Source organism: Sebastes umbrosus, chromosome 4, assembly GCF_015220745.1.
Source record: "Sebastes umbrosus isolate fSebUmb1 chromosome 4, fSebUmb1.pri, whole genome shotgun sequence".
NCBI classification, from domain to species: Eukaryota; Metazoa; Chordata; class Actinopteri; order Perciformes; family Sebastidae; genus Sebastes; species Sebastes umbrosus.
Window position 1 is genome coordinate 8809722 of NC_051272.1, and position 23024 is coordinate 8832745.

General features: G+C 39.2%; 1 protein-coding gene across 1 annotated transcript; it reads left to right on the plus strand.

Moving 5' to 3' along the window:
- The first annotated feature begins 856 nt into the window (after positions 1–856).
- Positions 857–21327, plus strand: LOC119486965 (GRAM domain-containing protein 4-like). Its single transcript, XM_037767539.1, has 19 exons — positions 857–1124; positions 5305–5545; positions 6624–6729; positions 8197–8317; positions 8429–8496; positions 8825–8957; positions 9095–9120; positions 9283–9374; positions 9663–9754; positions 10648–10696; positions 11249–11320; positions 11417–11460; positions 11558–11667; positions 12670–12824; positions 14537–14684; positions 15493–15586; positions 16848–16938; positions 17257–17325; positions 17822–21327. Exons 2-19 carry the CDS (start codon positions 5363–5365, stop codon positions 17930–17932), a joined length of 1764 nt encoding a protein of 587 aa, XP_037623467.1. The 5' UTR covers positions 857–1124; positions 5305–5362; the 3' UTR covers positions 17933–21327.
- Positions 21328–23024: the final 1697 nt, after the last annotated feature.

The window sequence follows — 23024 nt, forward strand, 5'->3', positions numbered from 1 at the left end:
TTTTGTGAGGAAGGAATTGTTGACAGATATAGATCCATTTCTTTCATAAATACAAAGAAATTAGGCTTTGTTTTGGTAAATTTATACCTGTGAATGTGGAACTTCGTGAGAATTAAAGTTATATTAATAAGAAAAAATGCATTAGTGTCTTTGTCACTGTAATCATAGCAACCAGTTTCTTTGTCATATTTGTTGCACTCTATAAGAACATGCTTCACACGGTTTATTACAGTGCGTGCATAGTCCAGTTGGGTGCTTGCCTATTCTATGGAGTGTTTGGTTTAATCCTGTATGTCCTATTTTCAGACGGGTAATAACCATCTCTTCCATGGGGCTCCCGCTCCGTATTCCACCAGCTCCTACATGTTTCTGAATACTGTACAGATGTCTCTCTGTGTCACTTAATAATAATAATAATAATAATAAATTTTACTGATATAGCGCCTTTCAGAAACCCAAGGACGCTTTACAAAGGGGCACACAAAATCATACTAATAAATAACACAGAGGAGAAACTATAGCTAAGTAATTAAAAGAGTGATGTGTAGGAAGAGTCAGCTGAGATCATAGGCCTTGATGAGCAGGTGGTGTTTGAGGTGTTTTTTAAAAATGTCTTAATGTCTTGAAACTTAAGTCCTAGTATTCTTGCCAGGTTTTGTGCATGTAGTCCTTAATGATAGTTTTAACCTCTGCTTTACTTAACGGTATTTGTATGTTAATTAAGTGTCGTTTTAATGATTGTTTGGCCATTATATCTGCATGCTCATTTCCTTCCACCCCTACATGTGTGCAGGAACCCAGGTTCCACCTACTTCCGCCTGACGTTCGCTTTAAGAGCGCAACGTGATGGCGTCACTTCCGTGTTTGTCTGCCGCTGGCGACCCCGCCCACAGCAGTGATTATTGTTGCCAGGTGGAGAGAGAGCTCGGCCCGGTTTACCTGTCTTTACCCCCTAAAAACACCCACATCTGGACTAACTGTTTGGGGCAGATGAGGGAGGGTGATCTGGAGCGGGTCTGAGAGGAGCCTGGTTCGGTTTGGAGCGGATTTGACCCGGTTTCTCAGCCGGTTTCTGGAGGGGCTTTGAGAGAGAGAGAAGGAGGGAAAGTTTGCTTCGGTTCACGGTGAGAAAACCTTCATTTGTTCCCCTCTTTTCCTTACTTCCTCACCTCCTACTCTCGTCACCTAGAGCCCTCTTGGGTGTCCAGGTGTGTCCGGACCACTGGGCGCTGGTTCGGCTTCTCTGTTGAGCCTCTTGTGAGGTCGGCAGGTGAGCAGCAGGTGAATAGCTGACTGTGTTCAGGTGGTGAACAGACTCAGATTGAGACTCAGATCAGTCAAACAGTCTGTTAACTGTCAGTCAGTCACTTAAAGGTGAATGTTAGTCATTCAGTCTGTCTGTCTGTAAGCAGTGGTGGAATAAAACTAAGTACTTTCACTCAAGTAGGCCTACTGTACAAGAACACAAGCACACATTCAACTTGTACTTTACTTGTTCATTGTTTATTTGTTTTGCACAATTTAAGACTATACAACACAACACAAAAAAGTAAATGAATAATATACAGTGCAGGAAGAGGCAACAAACCCACTGGGCTTATCTGAAGCCTCCACCTAGAGACAAGATTAATATAAAGCAATAATATGATTACATAATAGTGATAAAAAACAATTAGGACAAGATAAATATATATATATAATAACAACAATAACAATACAGTAAATATATATATAAAAAAAAGACAAATGTGTGGGTTACATGGAAGTGTATGGTTAGTGTTTGTGAGGAGGATATTGATTTAAATATCTATAAAGACCTCTTCAAACAACATGAGAAACATAAAAACAGATACATGGACAACATGGGCATGCAACTTCTCCACTCTGAGGTAAATATTGTACATTTTACTCCACTACATTTGTCTGACTGCTTTAGTTACTTCACAAATTACAGTTTTGAATACATGACATAAATTGATATTATTTATTTAATATTTATTTTTAAATCTATGTATTTATTTATGTGTTTAAGCATTTATTTATTTAGATATATATGCATGACTTTCCCTTCGCATTTCACCCCCTATATATTTCCTCAAACGTATTTATCTCTGTATTCTTTTCTTTACACATTTATTCATACATTTTACTCCACTACGTTTGTCTGACAGCTTTAGTTACTTCACAAATTACAGTTTTGAATACATGCCAACAAAATAAATTTATATTTTTGTTTTTATTTATTTACCTTTTGTATTAATTCCCTTATTTATTTAGTCTCCTGTTTAATTGCCGCTTTTATTTATTTATTTATATATTTATATGAATTTAAAAATGTATTTATTTTTGCATTTATTTTTACTTTTTAAATTGTATTATTTAATATTTATTTTTGAAATCTATGTATTTTTTTATGTGTTTAAGCATTTATTTATTTATTCGTGACTTTCCCTTCGCTTTTCACCCCCTATTTACCTTATTTACTTTTGTATTAATTTATTTAGTCCCCTGTTTAATTACCGCTTTTATTTATTTATGTATTTATATGAATTTTTTAATTTATTTATTTTTGCATTTTTAAATTGTATTATTTATTTAATATTTATTTTTAAATCTATGTATTTTCTTTATGTGTTTAAGCATTTATTTATTTTGTTATTTATGCATGACTTTCCCTTCGCATTTCACCCCCTATATATTTCCCCAAACGTATTTATCTCTGTATTCTTTTCTTTACACATTTATTCATACATTTGTTTTTACATTTCGTCATGCATTTGCTGCTCTGTGCGCAAGTGCAAGTTTATCCAGAAACATCACATATAATAGTAAAACACTGACGGGGAACATTTTACTGCACAATGAGTACTTTTACTTTTCATACATTTTGTTTTGAATGCAGGACTTTTACTTGTAGTGGAGTATTTTTACAGTGTGGTATCAGTACTTTTACTTAAGTAAAGGATCTGAATACCTCTTCAACCACTCTCTCAGTCACTTTAAATCAATTCAGTCAGTGTATATACTCAGTTGTTAAATCATTAAGCAGTCAGTCAGTCTCGTCTGTACAGTGCTGAAGTGTGATCCAGGTAAAAGATGAGATTGTAATCATTAGAAGCAGTCAGACAAGTCAGTCTCTTTGTCTCTCTGTCAGTCAGTCAGTATATCGTGTGTGTTTAAACATAATGTCATTAGTCAGTCAGTCCTACATGTACAGGTATTACAGGTGTTGGGCTCGTGCAGATATATTATTAGACAGTAATCATGAGGATTAGTCAGACCAGTCAGACATGCAGCTCACCCATCCTCAAACTGAACACACAGTCTTGCAGGCTAAAGCCAGCAGCCGTTTATCTTAGCTTAGCATACAAACTTTAGAAAACATGATACAGTGCCATATAGGCTACCCAACATACTAGAAAACTTTCTGCCTGCTGGTGCCCCTTTTTTTCCTCGCCCCTGCCCCTCAGACAGGCCGAGTTCGCCACTGTTAGCTCGGCATAAAGACTGGAAACAGGGGAAAGTAGCTAACCTGGCTCTGTCTAACACCTCTTCCTGGACGCGATGCAAACAAGCGAGCGAGCAAACATCAGATTGTTTCAGTTTTTCCCAATGAAGATATCCTGCTTCGTGCGTCAGGCTTCGCGACGCGTTGCCTGTTTGAAAAAACGCTCACCCTGGCTCTATTTATGCAGAGTTTTGTGCACCTCCAACCTATTTTCACTGGTCAACATCAACGCTGACAGTAACTGACAGTTAATCAATACCACCATCACTATGTAATAGAGAATGACATCGCTCGCAGTATATCTGGACAATTTTACGCGCTCCATTCACCAGAGTTTGCTCGGTCGCTGTATGTCAGAAAGAGGCGTAAAGATAACAAAATCCACCTTTTAAAAATCACTAATTAACACAACATATCCTTTGTTTAATCCATACTAAAAATAAACTAAAAATGCCAATTTCACATTTTACAGTGTTTATGTGCCTGACTAGCAGTTGCCAGGCAACCAGCGGAGACTCCAGGAAGTTACTTGTTCCAGGCAAGAAATAGTCTGTCTCTTAAACCACGTAAAATGGCAAGTTGTTGTTTGTATAGATTAAACAAACAAGATGCAGCGTGTAAATTGGTGAGCTTTAGAGGGGCTGGTAGGTAGATTTTATTACGTTTGGACGGAGCCAGGCTAGCTGTTTCCCCCTGTTTCTACTCTTTATGCTAAGCTACACTAACCAGCTGTTGGCTTCTTAACAGACAGATGTGAGTGGTATCAACCTTCTTTACATCTAACTCTCCGCCAGAAAGTAAATAAGAGTACTGCCAAAAAATGTCGAACTCTTCCTTTAAAGAAGGAGCTGTTTGTGTTGATTGACAGGTGTCTCGACCAATCGCACAGTGTTGTATTGGTTGCAGCTCACTTGTCCCACCTCAGCCTCTTTGACCAAATAAGAACCAGTATCTGACAGACATGTTGATCAGTGATAAACCAGGTTTTAGGTGAGCTGGTTTGGAGACCACACAGACTCCTACAGTCATGTTTTATGGTCCCTGTTTGAAAGCAGAGGATGAACCATTAACAGGGGAACATTAAGCAGAGTATGAAACACATCCACCTCCCTGAACAAACAGGATGATGAGTGGAGCGTCTGATTGGCTGCTTCAGCTGTTTGTATGAGGCTTTATGGGAGACGCGTTGATTGGCGACTCTCCCTGTGTAAATAAAGCTTTATAATCACTTGAAGGAGCCTCACATTCAGGTCAGTCAGAAGACGCGTTAGGAGCCGAAGTTTTTGTTTTCTATATTGTTTCTGCTTTTCATCCAACTGTAGTTTCAGGTTCAGTGGAGATTTCTGCTGTCGGTTAATGTGTTGAATTATCTCACAGGATGTAAATGAACAGCAGCTTTAACGTTGATTCTGTTCAATTGAATTCTTGTAAATTGAATTACATCAGATGAATATTAATATTGCAAGTATGTCAAAATGTATCCTGGGATAGTTTGAGTGTTTTGAAGTGGGGTTGTATGAGGTACTTATCCATAGTCAGTGTATAACCTTCAGTTTATGGTGGTCGGCACGCCCCGAGTTTGGAGAAACAGACAGGAGTACCAGCACGGGAGCAAAGCAATGTACTGCTGTGGACGGGGGGCAGCAGCAAAATGTATTTTAGCCACCTAAAGGAAAAGCCCACCTGCTGTGAGACAGATCTTTCCGACGGGGAACTAAAGTCTATTCAGTCACAAGTGGAAGTTTATTGAAATCAGGTTTATTATTAACTGTTTTGTGGTTCCTCTCTTCTTCTAGAGTCTGCAGCGCCGCCGGCAGCCATGTCCAGTTAGAGACCGGCTCCACGGCGCCCACCATGCGGAAGCATCTGGACAGGATCCGGTTCCGGGGCCAGAGACGGGACGAGTTCCTGGATCTGGCCGATTCGCCCAACACGTCCGATACAGAATGCACAGAGGAGGTCGTGATTAGACCTCGACTCTCCACCAGAGATTCGGAGGAGAGGGAGGCCGAGGGAGAGCAGCAGAGTGACGCTCAGGTACACGAACACACCTGAGAAAACATATCAACCAAAAAGAAACATGTTTTCCTGATCCTGATCTTTAAAATCAACAAAATTCTGTCATAAATGCTGTTTTGACCGCTTTGACCGAGCCTGAACACTGCTAAGATTTCAACAGATTCTTTCAGTGTGTTCACTTTCTTCTGTTCTAATAATTGTAATTCATAATTGAGTTAAAACTGCAGGTTTCTTACCAACCTGCTGGTTGTCTCAAGACTCGTGTTGCTGCAGGACTCTGTTGTGAACAGGGCTGTCAATCGATTAAAATATTTATACGCGATTAATTGCATGATTGTCCATAGTTAATCGCGATTATTCGCACATTTTTCATTTGTTCAAAATGGTTGGGACCAATGGATTCCTTAGGTTTTTTTAGATTCATGTGATGCCAGGATCTTCACTCTAGTTTTAAAACTGAGCCTGCTACAATTGAAAAATTGCAAGTTGCGTTAAAGAAATTAGTGGCGTTAAAATGAATTTGCGTTAATGTGTTATTATCGCGTTAACTATGACAGCCCTTGTTATGAACAATACACAAATACTCCATTACAACACCTGCATTTATAATCGTTCTTAAGTTAAAGTACACTAGTTTCATCAGCTAAATGTACTTAAAATGTCAAAAGTTAAAGTACTCATTCTGCAATAATATGTGACTGATAAATTGTTCTATGTGACATTAACATCAGTGTTAGAGCAGCATGTTACACTTTGAACTACTTTATATACACTTAGCTAGTTTAATCCAGTGGTTCCCAACCTAGGGGTTGGGCCACTCCAAAGGGTCAGAAGATAAATCTGAAGGGTCGTGAAATGATAAATGGGACAGGAAAGAAGAAAAAATAAAACACAATATTGTGAAATATTGGATAATCTCACCTCTTTGGGCCTCAAACAGTTATTTAAATGAACAATGTGTGAAGTTTAGAGTGAAAATGTCTCTTTGATTAAACAACTCAAAGACATCTGAAACATGACGCTGCTTTATTCTAACAGGTCACAAACAAAAAAGGGTTGTTTAAAAACGATTTCTATCCATGTGTTTGTCTCTCAGGCTGGTCCAGGAACATTTTCTGCAGCTCTCCAAGACGACTCGAGAACGGACCTCAACGAGGTCAAAGGTCACCTAGAAATCGCCTTGTTAGAGAAACATTTCTTACGTGAGTATTCTGACACAAACTGCCCTCTGTGTGGGGGTTTGTCTTTGGTTTCATTAAACATAAAGTAAATGATATGAAGCTAAGAAGAGAAATTAAATACAATTCATACGTGTGTGTGTCTTACAAACAAAGTAAGTGGGTGATGAATGGAGCAATTTGGTGCCTTCTGGCCATGAATTTTTATCTCTGGCAAAGGCAACAATGTATTCATGAAAAGTATAAAATAATACATTTTACCTTCAAAAAGCATGCTACTATGATTCTTACTATGAACGTTATATATAATAAATGTAATAATAATATAATATTTATTTTAACTATCCAACAAATAATTAACTTTTGATGGAAATCTGTCTGTAGCGCTTGCACTCAAAAGGCACGTGCTTCAGTGAATCGAATTCTTACAATCCCACAGGATCTTGCTTCTTTAATGTAATGTCTGTAGAAGATAATAAATCAAACACATTACAGTGCAGTAGACACTTGACACAATCTAATTCAGAGTATAATCTGATGGTAAGGAAATAAAGTTTATTAAACTATCTAGACAGCAGCTAGCTACCTACATTAGCGTCTCCACTGGTTTGCACGACGCACGTGAGTATAGAAGGATGCGAGCCTCTGCAACTCAGGCAGGCAGACGTTGAACTAACGTCAAGGTTAAGAAATGGTATGGTCCACTTTAGGGGTGTCTGAAATCGTATTACAAGATTCTTCCAGACGTGGTTAGTTGTAGTAGTCTTGTTAATGTCTTACTGAACACAACGTGTAAATATTGTAATCGCGTGTTTGCCACAGAGTTTATTTTCTGCAATAATCCAAAACCCAATGGAACAATCCCATTGGCTTTTTGTGGAGTGAACCAGGGCGATGCTAACTTCCTGGTTGGCCTACAAAAATACGTCGTCCCTGCAGCGCTCCATTCCGTATTGAGCAACTTTTAAGATAATTTTGTCAGACTATTGTCTTTCACGTTCAAACAAGTAAAGTAGTAAACGTTAAGTGTCCCTTTAAATCTGTGGCAGGAAGAGTTGTGTGTTGATTGGCTGTTGGGTCGTTGCGGCTTCTCCCATCAGTTTGGAGTCAAACGTCCAACAGCACAGCAGCATGCTGGGTAATCCGTCAATATCTGTCCGTCAGCTTTATGTAACACACACAGCTATTAATAACCCTGCTGACCTCATCTGACACACACACACACACACACACACTGCTCGGTCACTGTTAGACGTTATAAAACAGGAAGTTCTCTAAGAAGTGAGGAAACTAAAATGTATCAGTATATTCACCAGGAGAGGCTCGTGATCCAGCAGAAGTTTCATTTTAGATCCATGAGCTCTGCAGTCAGTAAAGGACAGGTATGCCAGAGGTAGACATCACCAAGTTGAGGGCAAAAGATGTCATCAGAGCGACTCTCAATGGCCGATAAAAGTGTACTCGGTTTGTCTCTGTCATCGTCTGTTTCAGAGGAGGAGCTGAGGAAACTTAAAGAGGAGTTCAACGTGGATTCACTGAGACAGGAGCTGGAGAGGGAGCGCAGCAGGTGCATCGAGCTGGAGCAGAAGATCAACGACGTTGTGAAACCCAGGTGGATATATTTAAAAAAAACTTTATTTAAGGAGATGGTTTGAGACATCAGATGGAGCAGCTTACTGTGGTTTAGTGCCTACACTGACTGGTCGTTTCTGTCACCTCACAGACCTGAAGACTCCCCTTCTCAGACACCTAGAGCCCCGCCCCCTGCTCCACCTGCAGTCAGCAGTACAGGTGAGCTTTTCTTTAAACACTTCATGGCCTCTTTATTAGGCACACAATCTAATCCAATCCAGTATAATAGCTCTGCCACACATTCTCCCTTTTATAAAGCTTATAATGTTCAAGTTTTGGTTAAAACTTTCTGAGAGGTGTTTATTACTAAGGTCGTAGTTGTTGTTGGTGTTGTACTGGGCTGCATTATATTGAAATGTGTCTAATATTTCATCCGCCTTATCTAAGTCTGGTACAAACCTCAGAGTATGAACTTTGATAAAAGTGGTAAAATGTTAACGGACATGTTGGTTACCTCCAACGGACTCTTTTCTGTTCCCGTCCTCAGACAAACAGAAGGACACTTTGTCCGGCAGTTTCCTGAAGTGGCTTTATGATCGTTTTGGCGTTTATATCGAGGACTTCCGCTTCCAACCGGAGGAGCACACGGTGGAGCCGGACGAGCCGCTGAGTGCCAAGAGGTGAGGAAGATGGATGTGTTTATTAACACAATGACTTAAAGCAGCTGAAGCTGTAATGTATTGTATGTTTTTTTTCCTTGTGCTAGAGCTGTATTTGTATTAAAATCTAACATAAATATCTGGTTTCTGATCCACAGGCTGACGGAAAACATGAGACGGCTCAGTGAGTATTTCTTTCTGAAAGTTCAGAACATACTTTTGGTCACTTTCTGTACTTTAGATGCTTTATATAACAGTTTATTGAAAAACAACACAGAAGAAGTTTCTCTGTCATGATAAATTCCCAGTCTGTGATTGGTCGGCTGGTCCGTTGTTGTGTTTCCAGAGCGAGGATTCAAGCCTGTGACCAACTTCAAGAGGAACCTTACTGCCTTATCCAGCTGGTACTCCGTCTACACGTCGGCCATCGCCTTCATTGTGAGTCCACACAGACAACCAGCTGGTTACTGATGATGGATGTTAATGAACAGACCAGAAACAGCTCTGTGACGAACACAAACGCGAGAATTTATGACGATAACAAATGTGATGAAGAAACAATAAGACATACATTTTATGATTGTTCATACAATCATAAATTAGGGGTGAAAAAAAAAGCCACCTTAAATGAAGTCACCTTCATCCGTTTGTGTCCATTCACATGTTTTTTATTATTATTACACACGGCTTCAAAAACTCACTTCACTTCGTGTGTGTTCTGCACAGGTCTACATGTATGCAGCGTGGCACGGCTGGGCCGTCCCCATGTTCCTGTTTCTCGCCATCCTCCGCCTGTCCTTGAATTGCCTCATCGCCAGGTCAGTGAAAGCCCCGCACCTCCCCCTCTCTGTCAGCCAATCACACGGCCAGCATCAGAAAAACCAGGTCCAGCACAGATTCTTTACTATTACGATGGAATAAGTGTTGTTTTCACATCTCTCTAACAGTGCGTCACACACACTTTAGATCCCCACTCTCCTCACATTGACATGCATCTTCTGGTATAGCCCTTTCCCTCTTCATAAAGGGACTGATACAACTGAGAATAGAACTTTTTAATGGCAGACATTTTTTCATAGCAGGAAATGCACAAATTAACGATGGAAACGAACCAGGGACGTTTTGGTTGCATGGTATGCGTCTTAACTCCTACAGGCCAACGGACGCCTCATCAATAAGCCTTTGATTCTGGGTTGCGTTAGGATACTTTGACCCCGGTATATGTATCTGCAAGTTTAGTTCTATTTGTAAAGCTATTAAAGGGAAAATGTGCCGCTATTCAGTCTTTCAGAGGTTGTAGTGTGAGACCATTTTTTTTAAATTTGAGTAAATACACTTTTACATTTGATTTTAATTAATTAATTCATGTTTATTTCTGATTTATGAGTAGAAGAACTTGACACACAGTGCTGAGCTGCATCTCAAATTAATCTTCAGGTTCCTAGCTTTTATTGATAAATGTTTTTTATTTCAGTCCTGACACACAAACGGCTTTTTACACACACACACACACACACACACACACACACACACACACACACACACACACACACACACACACACACACACACACAGGAAGCCTTCCGTGTATTTTAAAACCACCTGATGATTCTGAGCAGTTTGAATTTAAGTCTTTGACACACAGATATGTAGTGCGTGTGAAATGATCTACCTATTTACCTGTGTGTTCCCCATGATGCACTGCTCTCAGAGGCTGGAGGATCCAGTGGAGCATCGTACCTGAAGTCTCGGAGCCCGTGGTGAGACATCTCTCTTAATACCTGTGTTTGTTTGTTGTCCTGCCTGGACGGAAGAACTAATCTGACAGTTAAACAGCTCTACCTGATGGACATGTGATGTCATTACACATACTGTAAAATAGAGGCTTGACGTGATTGATGAATAATTAACATTTCAATCACAAATCGTGCCTTTTAATATCAGGTGTTAATGATGGCAGGGGTGGAAAGTTACTCAAGTACTGTACTTGAGTAGAATTTGTAGGTACTATGTCATGCAACTTTATACTTCACCACATTTCAGAAGCAAATATTGATCTTTTTGGTCAGAAGACACGTGAAAGTCGTAAAAGGTGTCATTTTTTTAGGTTCAGTTGCAACCTGTTCACACATTGGCAATAAAAAATTATTAAACCACGTTTATATGTAGGTGTAAAAAGTTACATACAGTCCCTTTTTTAAATAAGAAATCTGAATACTTCCTCCACCACAGCACAATGGTTCGCAGGTGATTGACAGGTGATTGACAAGTGTCGGTGTTTATGACTCTACTGTCTCCTCCGTTTTTAACAGGAGCCTCCTAAAGAAGATCTGACGGTGTCGGAGAAGTTCACGCTGGTTCTTGATGTTGCTCAGAAAGCTCAGGTGAGACGTTGACAGAGAAGTCAGAGGCTCTACGTCATCGTGAGACACCTGACGACAGATTTCACAACAACTTGTTTGTTTGTTTCGTCTTCACAGAATCTGTTTGGGAAGATGGCAAACATCCTGGAGAAAATAAAGAAGTGAGTTTGTCTGCACACACTTAATTCCAGGTTACAGTGAACTGATGGATCATACACTGATCTTTATTACTGTGTCTGTGTCTGTGTGTGTGTGCAGTCTGTTCATGTGGGTTCAGCCAGAGTTGACTCAGAAGCTGTACGTTGGTCTGTGGTTGGCCTTCATCTCATCCTGCCTGCTGCCGTTCAAACTGCTGGGATTCATCATAGGTACAACACATATATATATATATATGTATTATATACACTTACATACTGTCATCATTATACATTTATTATAGTCACTTCACTGATCACTGGGGTTTAATCTCTGGAAACGGGATTCCGGGGAATACACATTCAAACTATTACCCAATTCCTGAAAAATATAATAACTAGGGCTATCAATCGATTAAAATATTTAATCGCATGATTGTCCATAGTTAATCGCAAATTAATCACACATTTTTTAACTGTTCAAAATGTACCTTTAAAGGGAGATTTGTCAAGTATTTAATACTCTTAGCAAAACTCAGCAGCACACCGGTAACTTCCTTTTGGCCCTCCAAATTCATCTATTGTATGCAGTGGGCTACCTCCAGTTCTGAGAAGTGAAGCCAATGCATTCTTTCTAATTGCCAGCAGGGGGTGACTCCTCTGGTTGCAAAAAGAAGTCTGATTGTATAGAAGTCTATGAGAAAATGAGCCTACTTCTCACTTGATTTATTACCTCAGTAAACATTTTAACATGAGTTTATGGTCTCAATTGCTAGTTTCAAGTCTTCAAGAACACTAAGCTACACTTTCTGTTCTCTGCCCGCCCGACACTCACGTTTCCTCCATGGATGTATTCCACCATTCCACCGTTGTCTTCCGGCAACACGTCACCTCACCAGATTTCAGAACAAGACTTTTCCTTGAGCGAGACTCTTTCCATAATATCAGACACTTATAGTAACAAGCCTGTCATGGCAAAAACAAGCACTTTTAGTTGACGTAAATGACGGTGCCAGCTTGCCTCAATAGCAATATATTGCAGCCTGTGAGCAGCTGCTGTCTACAGCGCTCTCCCTCAGTACTGGACCAGTTTCAGAAATTGCTGCTATTAGTCAGTTAGACACAAAAACATGATAAAATAGGGTGCAGTTTGAAAAATACAGGGGTTACCCTTTAAATTGAATAACAGACTGAGTACTGCTGAGTGTCTCTGATTAGTGTCCTCCTCCTCCTCAGGTGTGTACGCAGGTATAAAGTTCTTCATCATCGACTTCATCTTTAAGAGTTGTCCCAAGCTGAGGCAGCGCTTTGACACCCCCTTCATCATCTGGACCAACTTACCCACCGACCTGCAGCTGAAGGAGCGCAGCAACACCGGGCTGAGCAGACGGGTCAGTCCAAACTCTTTGAAAATATCCCCAAAAATACAGTTCACAGACTGCAGCGCTGGTCTGAAGTCAGCCACCGGTTCAGATACGTCCTGGTACAAACTGGTTATTCACTGGTCCCAGTAGGTGATCTCTGGTCTGTGTTGGTTTCAGTGCTCTGTTGTTGTTTTTTCTCTCTCAGCTGTCTGAGTGTGAACAGGTAGGATCCTGATTTGTGTGTGTTTTGTGTGTATTTACAGTCGCAGTGTAGACGTCGGTAGTTTTTATCAATACTGAACGTAACCAATCAGCTATTAATCAAGGTGATGGTCTGTCTCAAAACCCACTGGTCAGATTGTCAGTGAACGTCTCATTCCTGCTCTCCAGAGAACGAACCCTTTAGATTGTACTGACCTTTCCTCTAGCGCCCCCTTCAGGACAAACTTCGGATCAGATCATACTTGAATTTTTAGTGTTTTACCCAACATTTAATGTTTTTACCTGAACTGGGTTGAATCCAAATCTTTGTTGTCTTAACCCGAGTTTTGTGTCACTGAAGCTTTGGTCTTACATTTGTTTTTTAAAATTTTTGAACTCAATTTTCAAGTTGGATCTTATCCGAATTTGTGCATTTCTGCTGTTTCATGAAGATTGATCGCGATTAAAATATTTAATCGCGATTAATCGCATGATTGTCCATCGTTAATCGTGTTTAATCGCAAATCAATCGCACATTTTTTATCTGTTGAAAATGTACCTTTAAAGGGAGATTTAACATGGTAGTGGACAAATATGCTGCTTTATGCTAATGTATGTATATATTTATTATTGGAAATCATTAACAATACAAATCAATGACAGATATTGTCCAGAAACCCTCACAGGTACTGCATTTAGCATAAAACATATGCTCAAATCATAACATGGCAAACTGCAGCCCAACAGGCAACAACAGCTGTCAGTGTGTCAGTGTGCTGACTTGACTATGACTTGCCCCAAACTGCATGTGATTATCATAAAGTGGGCATGTCTGTAAAGGGGAGACTCATGGGTACCCATAGAACCCATTTACATTCACATATCTTGAGATCAGAGGTCAAGGGACCCCTTTGAAAATGGCCATGCCAATTTTTCATCATCAAAATATAGCGCAAGTTTGAAGCCTCATTTATTCTCCTTCTCGACAAGCTAGTATGACATTGGTTGGCACCAATGGATTCCTTAGGTTTTCTAGTTTCATATGATGCCGTTATCTTCACTCTTGCTTTTAAATGTTTATATTTTTACCCAAATTTGAAGGTTTGTAGCAACATTTCCTTTGTTTTTACGTGAAGTTTTGGGTCGGATTTTTACCACCACTTTGAGTATTTTTTTCCATGAACGTTTATGTTGGTTCTTCTCTTCTAGCACCACCTTCAGGACAATCTTTACTTTTTTAGTTCCACTACTGGCTAAACTCTAAGAATCACTAAATCATCAGGATATTGTCGAGATTTTAGCCACATTTTAAGAACAACAACAACACAGAAACAAAGTGAAATGTCCCAAGTGTTTTTGCAAATTGTCAATCTGTCAAACAGCTGTGAACACACCTGGACAGGTGAGTTGTTCTTGTCGACTGCAGCTTCATTCTCTGACTGTGATGCTCAGGATGCCTCTGCAGTACCTTGCCTGCTTCTGATTTGCTAATCCAGTACCTGCCCCCTCCCGCCCCCCACCTCTGTCCACCTGTCCAGGCAACCATGACGGCCGGCCGAGGCAACGCCGCCGCTGCAGCTCCTCTTGGTTTCAGCCGGGACGAGGACGGAGGACGATACTACAGCACCAAGAAAGGAGCTTTTCACGAAGTCTTCAACCTGCTGGAGAGTGAGCGCCCTCTGACAGGTGAGGGAGGAACTGCAGGAGGGAAGGGGGTGAATCAAAACTTATTCAGCTCAGCTTCAGATTTCAAACTTCAAACTGGAAAAAAAGTATTTTATATATTTTTTACACAATTTTTTGCAGGACCGTAGCCAGGAATCTTTTCAAATGAAGTCCCCCAACGCAGTATTTATTCAATCAAATGCTCAATTATGAGTTTTATCTCCAAACATGAAGGACTGAATGCTTTTTCAAAGTCTTCAGTGTCGGGAATTGAACTCTGATGGGAAATACTGAACTTTCTTATTCATTTATGACCCTCAGTCATACACTGTCAATAACCCTCTAACACCAACAATATCCACTGCTGCTGTTATAATTATAATTCTTCCAGTCTTTAATGCACAGACTTTATTTAAATATGTACATATCATCTATCACTATAAATATAAATCCTACATGCTGTACATACAGTATAGACATGTTTACATGTTTTTACATAATTATATATATACCCCTATTTCTTTCACTACTCGTGTACATAACAGTCCTGTCTATTCCTCACCTTTTATTTCTCCAGCTTTGTTGTCCTTGTCCCTAGTTGTTATTTTATTTCTGTGTAAATAAATAAAACTGATTCTGATATAAAAAAAAAAAAAAAAAAAAAGTCTAAATTCAATATACTTAGTCTAAAAACACTGGAATGAATCAGTCAACTAACCACCATGTGTGATGTGGCTGCTTAACCCCCAAATTTCCAGACTAAGGTACCTGACCTTATCTGCAGCAGGTGCCGTGAACTGTTGTGTGATTCTTTGTGTTGTTGTCTCAGTGTGTGAGAACGGCTGGCGCTGCTGCCTCATCAACAGAGACAAGAAGACACCGACAGACTACATCCGCAACGGATTCCTCTACGTCACTGAGAAGTAAGTCCTTCAGTTTTATTTTTGTTGCTGCACAACAGAGGGAACAGAGATCAAGATCTGAGTGGGATCCAAGCGTTGTATATTTAAATGTTGTGGTTTGGAGTTAGTTTACAGGTGTTACTCATTTAATTGAAATGAGTAAACTTCTTTACTCTTTCTAAAGGGGTTTTCAGACACAACACAGCGATGTGAGCGCGGTTGGATGTGAAGTGAGGCAAAGACGTGTCTGCGCGAGTTTAAAATATGTCAACTTGAACGAAAAATGTGTGAATAACCTGAGGCCTTATGAATCCATTTCATAAATGTACAGAGACGAGGGGAAGAAGGAGAGAGACTAGAGGGAGATGAGAGAAATAATTGATGTTTTGAGATCAATCTACGTTCTGAGAGGCTGTAGAAGTAGTATTTTGAGTAGTAGGGACAACTTCTACTTCCAAGGTTCATGTAGAAGGGAAACAGTCTGAAGAGGTGAAAACTCTCGCCACACTTGTAGTAGTCACAGTAGTCACAGGTATTAATCGGCTCCAGCTCCGATCAGCAGTGATGGAAACATGACACCCGGGTGCTAATTTTTGCCCCTTTTCCAGCATGATTCGAAGTGAATATATAATAAATAAAATCAACAGGGATTTGTACAATTATTATAATTTATTAACGTACAAAACATACAATTAACATGCTCTCTTCAAAGCTGGCAGATTCCAGTCAGACAACAGTCATTTGACCTCACTGATCATCGAAAAACACACTTCATTCAAACTCGAAACTAAATCAAAACCGTCTTTTTTTAGTCTTTCCACTGTTGCAACAATCACCAACTCTGGTTTGAAAGAGAGCCTGAATAAGTACATAAAAAATCATTACTTAAAAGTTTGTTCATAAACTTTTGTAATTGTGAACTGTAAATTGCATATATGAAAACAATCTTGAAAAAAATAAAGTATAAATAAAAAAAAAAAAAAGAATAAGTACATAAAAAAGAAGTAACCACCATAACATTTTCACTATTTACTAACCTTGTTTTCCGGTACGTTTGTGATGTCGAACATGACGCACCAGAAACAAAACAGAAAGGCTACTCATCTACTCACAATGGGAAAGGAGTCTATCTCATATTTTTAGCCCGTGTTTAAAAAAAACTGCATATACGCGCTGATTTCGGTGGGAAAAGGTTATCATAGTAAATGATTTATCAACTTGATGTATAATGTAAAACTAGTAAACCTCGAGCTCTGACCTCTTTCTCCTCTGTCTTCTTCAGTCATCTGTGTTTCGAGAGCTCCAGCTCCAGATCTGGATCCTCCAAGAGGAACAAAGTCATCAAACTAATCGACATCATCGACATCCAGAAGGTAATCAACGTCACCTGTGTCGTCACTAGGGGTGGGAAAAAAAATCGATCCACCTATGTATCGCATTGTGACTGGGCCTCTCTGTCTGCTGCAGGAAGACATGGCTGCTTTATACTGCAAATTCCTTATGACTTGTTCCTGTTGTCAATCATTTATTCATCATTGGGTTAATTAGAGTTTGATTTATGTTTGTCCTCTTGTTTTGGTTTCTTATTGTTGTTTTTAATGTGGTATCATAAACTTTATTGCAGCAGTAGCTGATGCTGATTCTTGACAATAAAGTTTATTTAAAGGTGTTTTCTTCTCTGTCACTCACAGTACAAAGTTTTGTCCGTGCTGCCTGGATCTGGGATGGGCATCTCCATCGCGACGCCATCCACCCAAAAGGTAAGAGCTCAGACAGAGGGTGCTATGACTTGATATTATGTTAAAGTTCAAACGGGTTAAATTAAAATAAATACCAAGACGTAACTAACTAGAAGTAGCAATAAAACAGTCTAAAAATACCCTGTTACAAGTAAAAGTGCTGCATTCAAAATATAAGTACCCTAAATGTGTGTATATATAAAGTATATAAAATGAAAATGCGCATAAAAACAGGTGTCTGGAAATGCATATATATAGAGTTTGGTGACATAACGTAATTCCCAGCATACCTAATATAAAAACACCCAAAGAGGTGAGAGTGGTTGAAAACACCTGGGTGCGTGTGCAGAGTAACTACATCTGTAAAATACATGTAGTTGAGTAAAAAAGTACAATGTTTGCCTCTGAACTGTAGTGAAGTAGAAGTATACAAGTTACATAAAATTGAATTAAGTACCTCTAAAATAAAATACTGTGAAATTATAGATGAGTAAAGTTACCTTCTGTACTGTTGCAGCCGATGGTGTTCGGCGCGATGATCCACAGAGACGAGGCCTTCGACGCCATCTTCACCCAGTACATGAAGATCGTTACCACGGCTACAGCCACCGAGTCGGAGACGTTGTAACACCTTCACAACATGGCTGCCATCTCACACACACACACACACACACACACACGCACTGTAACTGTATTCACTCTGTGACGTCTTCAAACAGCTGCTGACTTCAGTTTGAGCTGCTCTCGTGTGATTTAGGGTCACCTCTTCGGTCATCAAACTAAATGATCTGGTGACGTTGATGTTGAATCGATTCCAACAAATCCCTGATTTCATGTCAGAATCAGCCGACAACCAACATCAATCACTGTTCTTAAACTGTGTTACAGAAAGTTCCCACAAAACAGACAAATGAACGTCAATCCTGAGTGCTAATTTACCGCAAATTCATATGTCAATGGCTGGCATCTCAAATAATTGCCTGCATATAAACAATTAGAGACCGGGTGAAAACATTGAGGACGTTGCTGTTACCTGTGCTTTAACGTCTCTCACTTGATAAATTTAGTACATTTCCACACAATAACAGTTTTGTCATACTCACCACTCTGCTAAAAAACATTTTCTTTGTTTAAGACTAATAACATTCCCATTCACTGATTGTTTCCAGTTGCCTCTACTTTGCTGTTTTTAAAAAATATATTTTATCCCTGTTAAGCTGCAGTCAATGAAGCCCAACACTTCCTGCACAGATGCTTCACATTAAAAGCCTTCCAAGGGCACAATCCCTCCTTTACTTGGACGGCTTTTAATGCGAAACATCTGCAGGGACACCGTTAAAATTCATGATCTAAAAGGAAACATTTCTACATTTTGAATTCGATCGTCACAGTTTGTTCATGCCGGTCAACTGAACCGACGCACCTGTCACCTGCAGCTCATCAGTCAGCTGTGTCATGTGACTGGCTGCAGGTTTGTGTGATTTCAGTTTACTTCCTTGGAGGAATATTACACTTCTATGTATTACACCGGAAGGTTTACGGAAAGACACTAATGTTTCAGTGATGGCTGCTCTATTAGCAGTTTTGATAATATATTAATCATTTAAGTCACTTATTAATCATTCTTTGGTTGGAGCTTCTCCAATGTGAGGATTTTCTGCTGTGCTTTCTCTGTTTAATATATCACTGTTGGTCGGACAAAACAAGACATTTAAAGACCTTGGAATTTGTTAATACTAAACAAAAATATAAAAAAACAGATGAAAGAACATTTATATCAAACAATAATAGGACATCGTCCTTTTTAATAATAAAGATTTTATGTGAAGGACTTGAAAATGTCTGGCTTTGGCGACAACCAGTGGTAATACCAAAAATTATATGAGTCAACAATAACCCCAAAAGTGAACTTTAAAGGGACTCTCTGTAAGAGTCATAAATTGTTTGTTAACAGTGACACCTGTGGCCGTTAAGTCGACGACAGTCAGCGTCCTGTTGCTTGCACTACGTAGACGTGAGAGAGCATCGGTCAAAACAGTGAGGCGACACACACGACATGATTGACAGGCATCATGTTGATTATCGTTAGCAACATTAGCAGCTAAAAGCACAATATCACTCTATATTTCACATGCTTGGCAGTAATGTTAGCTGACCAAACGATCGCCCTCCATGGAATCGATGTTGTCCCTAGTGTTAACTTTTCCTGCTTCAGCCTCCAGACCGCGGTCAGAAGACACAGGGGAGACACCGTAGTTTTGGTCTCCTGGGTCGGAGTCGATAATGCTACTCTCTCCGGCGTTAACCCCCGTCACTTCATTCATCCGCAGGGAAACAAGACACATTTCTGCACAAACTGCAACTTCCACTGAACATTCACTTGATATTCTCAAAGATGTTTTTTTTTTGTGCTTCCGTGGAGTTTGTGGTGGGGGCTGGTCGTTTGTTGCCGTTAGCGGACTCCATTTCTAAAGGCACTCGCGAGCGTGCATGACGTCACATCCGCTGGATTTTCCCATCAAAATGGGCCCCTTTAATGAATTCTTCACATTAAAAGCAGTCTACAGGCTGATGGACGAAACCCAGAAATGGTAATAAAAAGCGATTTTATACGTGTAAAAAGTTCCATACAGTCCCTTTAAAGTGGAGCTGCAACTAACAATTATTTTCAATCTAATAAGGCTAATATTTTCTCAATTAATAATTTCATCTAAAGGAAAAAAAAAAAGAAGTGAGAAAGTAGTGAAAAATCTGTCACAAGGCAACGCCATCAATATTATTTCTTTTGTATGATGAATAGTTCAAAACCCCCAAATATTCAGTTCAGTGATATAAAACCTTTACTTATTTTCATTACTGCAGTGTAAAGGCCTTTACACGCGGCAGTGTTTTTTTTCCGTGCGATTAATTTGCACCTCAATATATTTTTTAGAACTGTTTTTGTCATGAGTACTTTCACTCTGAACGCGACTATTACGTGGCGAAAAAATCGTAACAAGGTTGATTTTTCTGAGCTGTCGCACCGTGAATAAAGGCATCAACCAATCACGTTGTGCAGAACGGGTTGAGTTGCGCTTTTATTTTTGCACAGAGGCTCCGTAGTCCGAACAAAGACGGCAAACTTTATTACTTCTTTCAACCGTGGCAAAAACAACGCATACCAGATCCACTCCTACCATTCTTACCTTTCACAATAAAAGCCCTAAACATACTGTATAATATTCGCAGGCGAGTATTTCGCATTTTTGTGTCATTTATTCGTCACGCCCCACCGGTGTGTAAAGGCCTTTACACTGATACCTATATCACCAGGAGGTTTACTACTACAAAAAAAAAAATACAAAACAATTTTCTGAATATATTCCACCAACTTCTGAAAGAAAAAAAGACGATTGGACTTAATAACAATTTCAATCCGTTGTTTTACAGTATTAGCAGATAAACATGTTTAAACCTCATTAATTTACATTAGTGTCTTCAGGGATTTGTAAAAACTTCATTATATGACTCTGTATGTACTTAGCAGCTAAATACAGGCAATTAATATTATAGTATGTTGTTTTTTTATGTGGTGGTAACAGACTGTTTGTATTCTATATGAATGTTCGCAAACATTTAACCTCAGCGTAGCTTTTTTTTTGTCTTAGCTCAACAGATACAACCTGTAATACTGAAGTTTTGTCTAATCATTGTTAATTCAGCTTATGCTTTAGCTTTCTTTCACAATCAATAAGCTAATATGCAAAAAAAAAAAGAAGGCTGATGTCAAATACTGACTTTCCGTCCAATTTGTTTCAACTTTAGCTTTTTCTCCTAGATTGAATTTAATCGGCTAAAGCTAAACAATGAAAAACACAATAACGTGAAATGTTTTTTAATCGGTTCAGTTGTTTTATAGGTTTAACTTTCTTTCATAGCCAATAAGCTGAGAGGATAAAAAGAGCTAAGTATTGACTTTTTAAAAGAATCTGTTTAGCTCCAGTTTAAAGTGGCAATAAACATTTTTTTTTTTCTTTAACTTATCACTATGCTGCTGATTGCACAATGTATTGGCTATAAGATAATGACACCATCAGCGTTTAGATTGGTTCCCTACTCTACTGTACAATCTCCCGGGAAAATTAAGGCTTGATTTACGGCACAAAGGAAGTGCATCAACCATTGCGCAACCAAAACAGGAAGAGGATATCGCTTTTCACCGGTAGCTATCCCCAGTTAGAAAAGAGTATCAATAGTCGTGTTTCCATTCAATTGTCAAGCAAAGTTTAAGCAAACTATTGAAATATCCCAAAAAAGAAATGCAAATTAGGCGCTTTTCCATCAATTGATTTGGCGCAAATAAACTCGGCTACAGTGCAGTTTGGTCAGAAGTTGGCGCTACGGGCTACGCATGGCTTTGATCTTCCAGTAAACAGTAAAGTTTAAAGCTGTCTGGAGACGGTTACGTTATGGGAATAGCCGAGAAGACACTGATAGCGGAAACAGCTGATCAGTCATGTGAGTTAAATGTTAAGAATTTATTTTGCAAAGGCGTTTCCATAATCCAGGAATTTTCCAACATGAGAAAATTGTATCAAATCTTGCCATGCTTTTCTAATGTGAAAATATATGTGAATGGAAATGCGGCTAATGTAAGTTCTTTGCGGTTACTAGCCCCAGTAGCGGAAATAGCGGATGACGGAACAACCGAAGTAACTTTGGAAAACAAAATGCAGTGCCGGGCAGTGTTGCAAACTGTTTTTCCAATGAAGAAGCTAGCACTAGCGCCAAAAGTCGGCAGATGACGTCATACGCTCATTTGCATATTGATGGCGTCATCATGCATTCATTTGTTAGTTGGGAGAGACTCCGTGCTCGTTGGCAGAAGAGCCGTGGATTGTGATTTACTCTGAGCAGCATTGGGAATGAATTACAATACAATATATTTGAATATAGTTCCTGCTTTTCTCACTAGTAGTAGGCTCTGAGGAAAATGTAAAGCGATCCGGTGATTTTGCAACAACAGTGGCGTCAACAATAACACCACTTGGAAACGCTAGAAGGGGATAGTTTGAAAACTTGTCTATTGCCATTTTAAGTCTTTTTTCTAACCCTAGCTAATTGGCTAAAGCTAAACAAGTAAAAACAACACAATGAATTTTTTTCTTTTCAGTTTAGCTTCTCTTTTTTACTTTGCATGGAGCCGGCTGGTGTCATAGAATAAAAAAACAAAACTAATTTGTTCACATAAATGAATAATTGTTGCGCTCAAATTGCTATCAATCGGATCAAAATGATATTAAACTTTTAGTTTTTAATTGAACCAAGATAAGTAGATGACATCCGAACATTCATAAACATGTATGTTAGTTGTTTTTTTTTCTCCGCACCTGTCAGGCGTTTTAAGTCTGACACTAAATGAGGGAACAACTCTTTTTTGCAGCCTGATAAAGTGTTTGTTAGCCAGCTTAAATTGCAGCTATGTACCTTTTTAAGTAGTGTGTCTGTTCCTGGCGATCACCACCGGTGTGTATTAACTGTCAGTCTGAAGGCTGTTACACCAGCATTTAATACTTTTATGTCACGTCAAATTCACTCCATTTCAATGAAAACTAATTTGACCAAAAAACAAACTATCCAAAGAGTAAAGGGAGTAAAGGTAAAATTACTGTTGATGATTGTTTCTAAATTTCACACGTAACGTCCAGCATTAATGAAAGCGGTTTGTTTTCTCCTCGAGT

What these genes read in the sequence shown, in the direction of transcription:
- LOC119486965 (XM_037767539.1), top strand. Translation starts at nt 5,363, where the DNA reads ATGCGGAAGCATCTGGACAGGATCCGGTTCCGGGGCCAGAGACGGGAC. An exon ending in CTGAAGTCTCGGAGCCCGTG is followed by an intron (nt 10,697 to 11,248) that starts GTGAGACATCTC and finishes CGTTTTTAACAG; the next exon opens with GAGCCTCCTAAAGAAGATCT. An exon ending in ACATCATCGACATCCAGAAG is followed by an intron (nt 16,939 to 17,256) that starts GTAATCAACGTC and finishes TGTCACTCACAG; the next exon opens with TACAAAGTTTTGTCCGTGCT.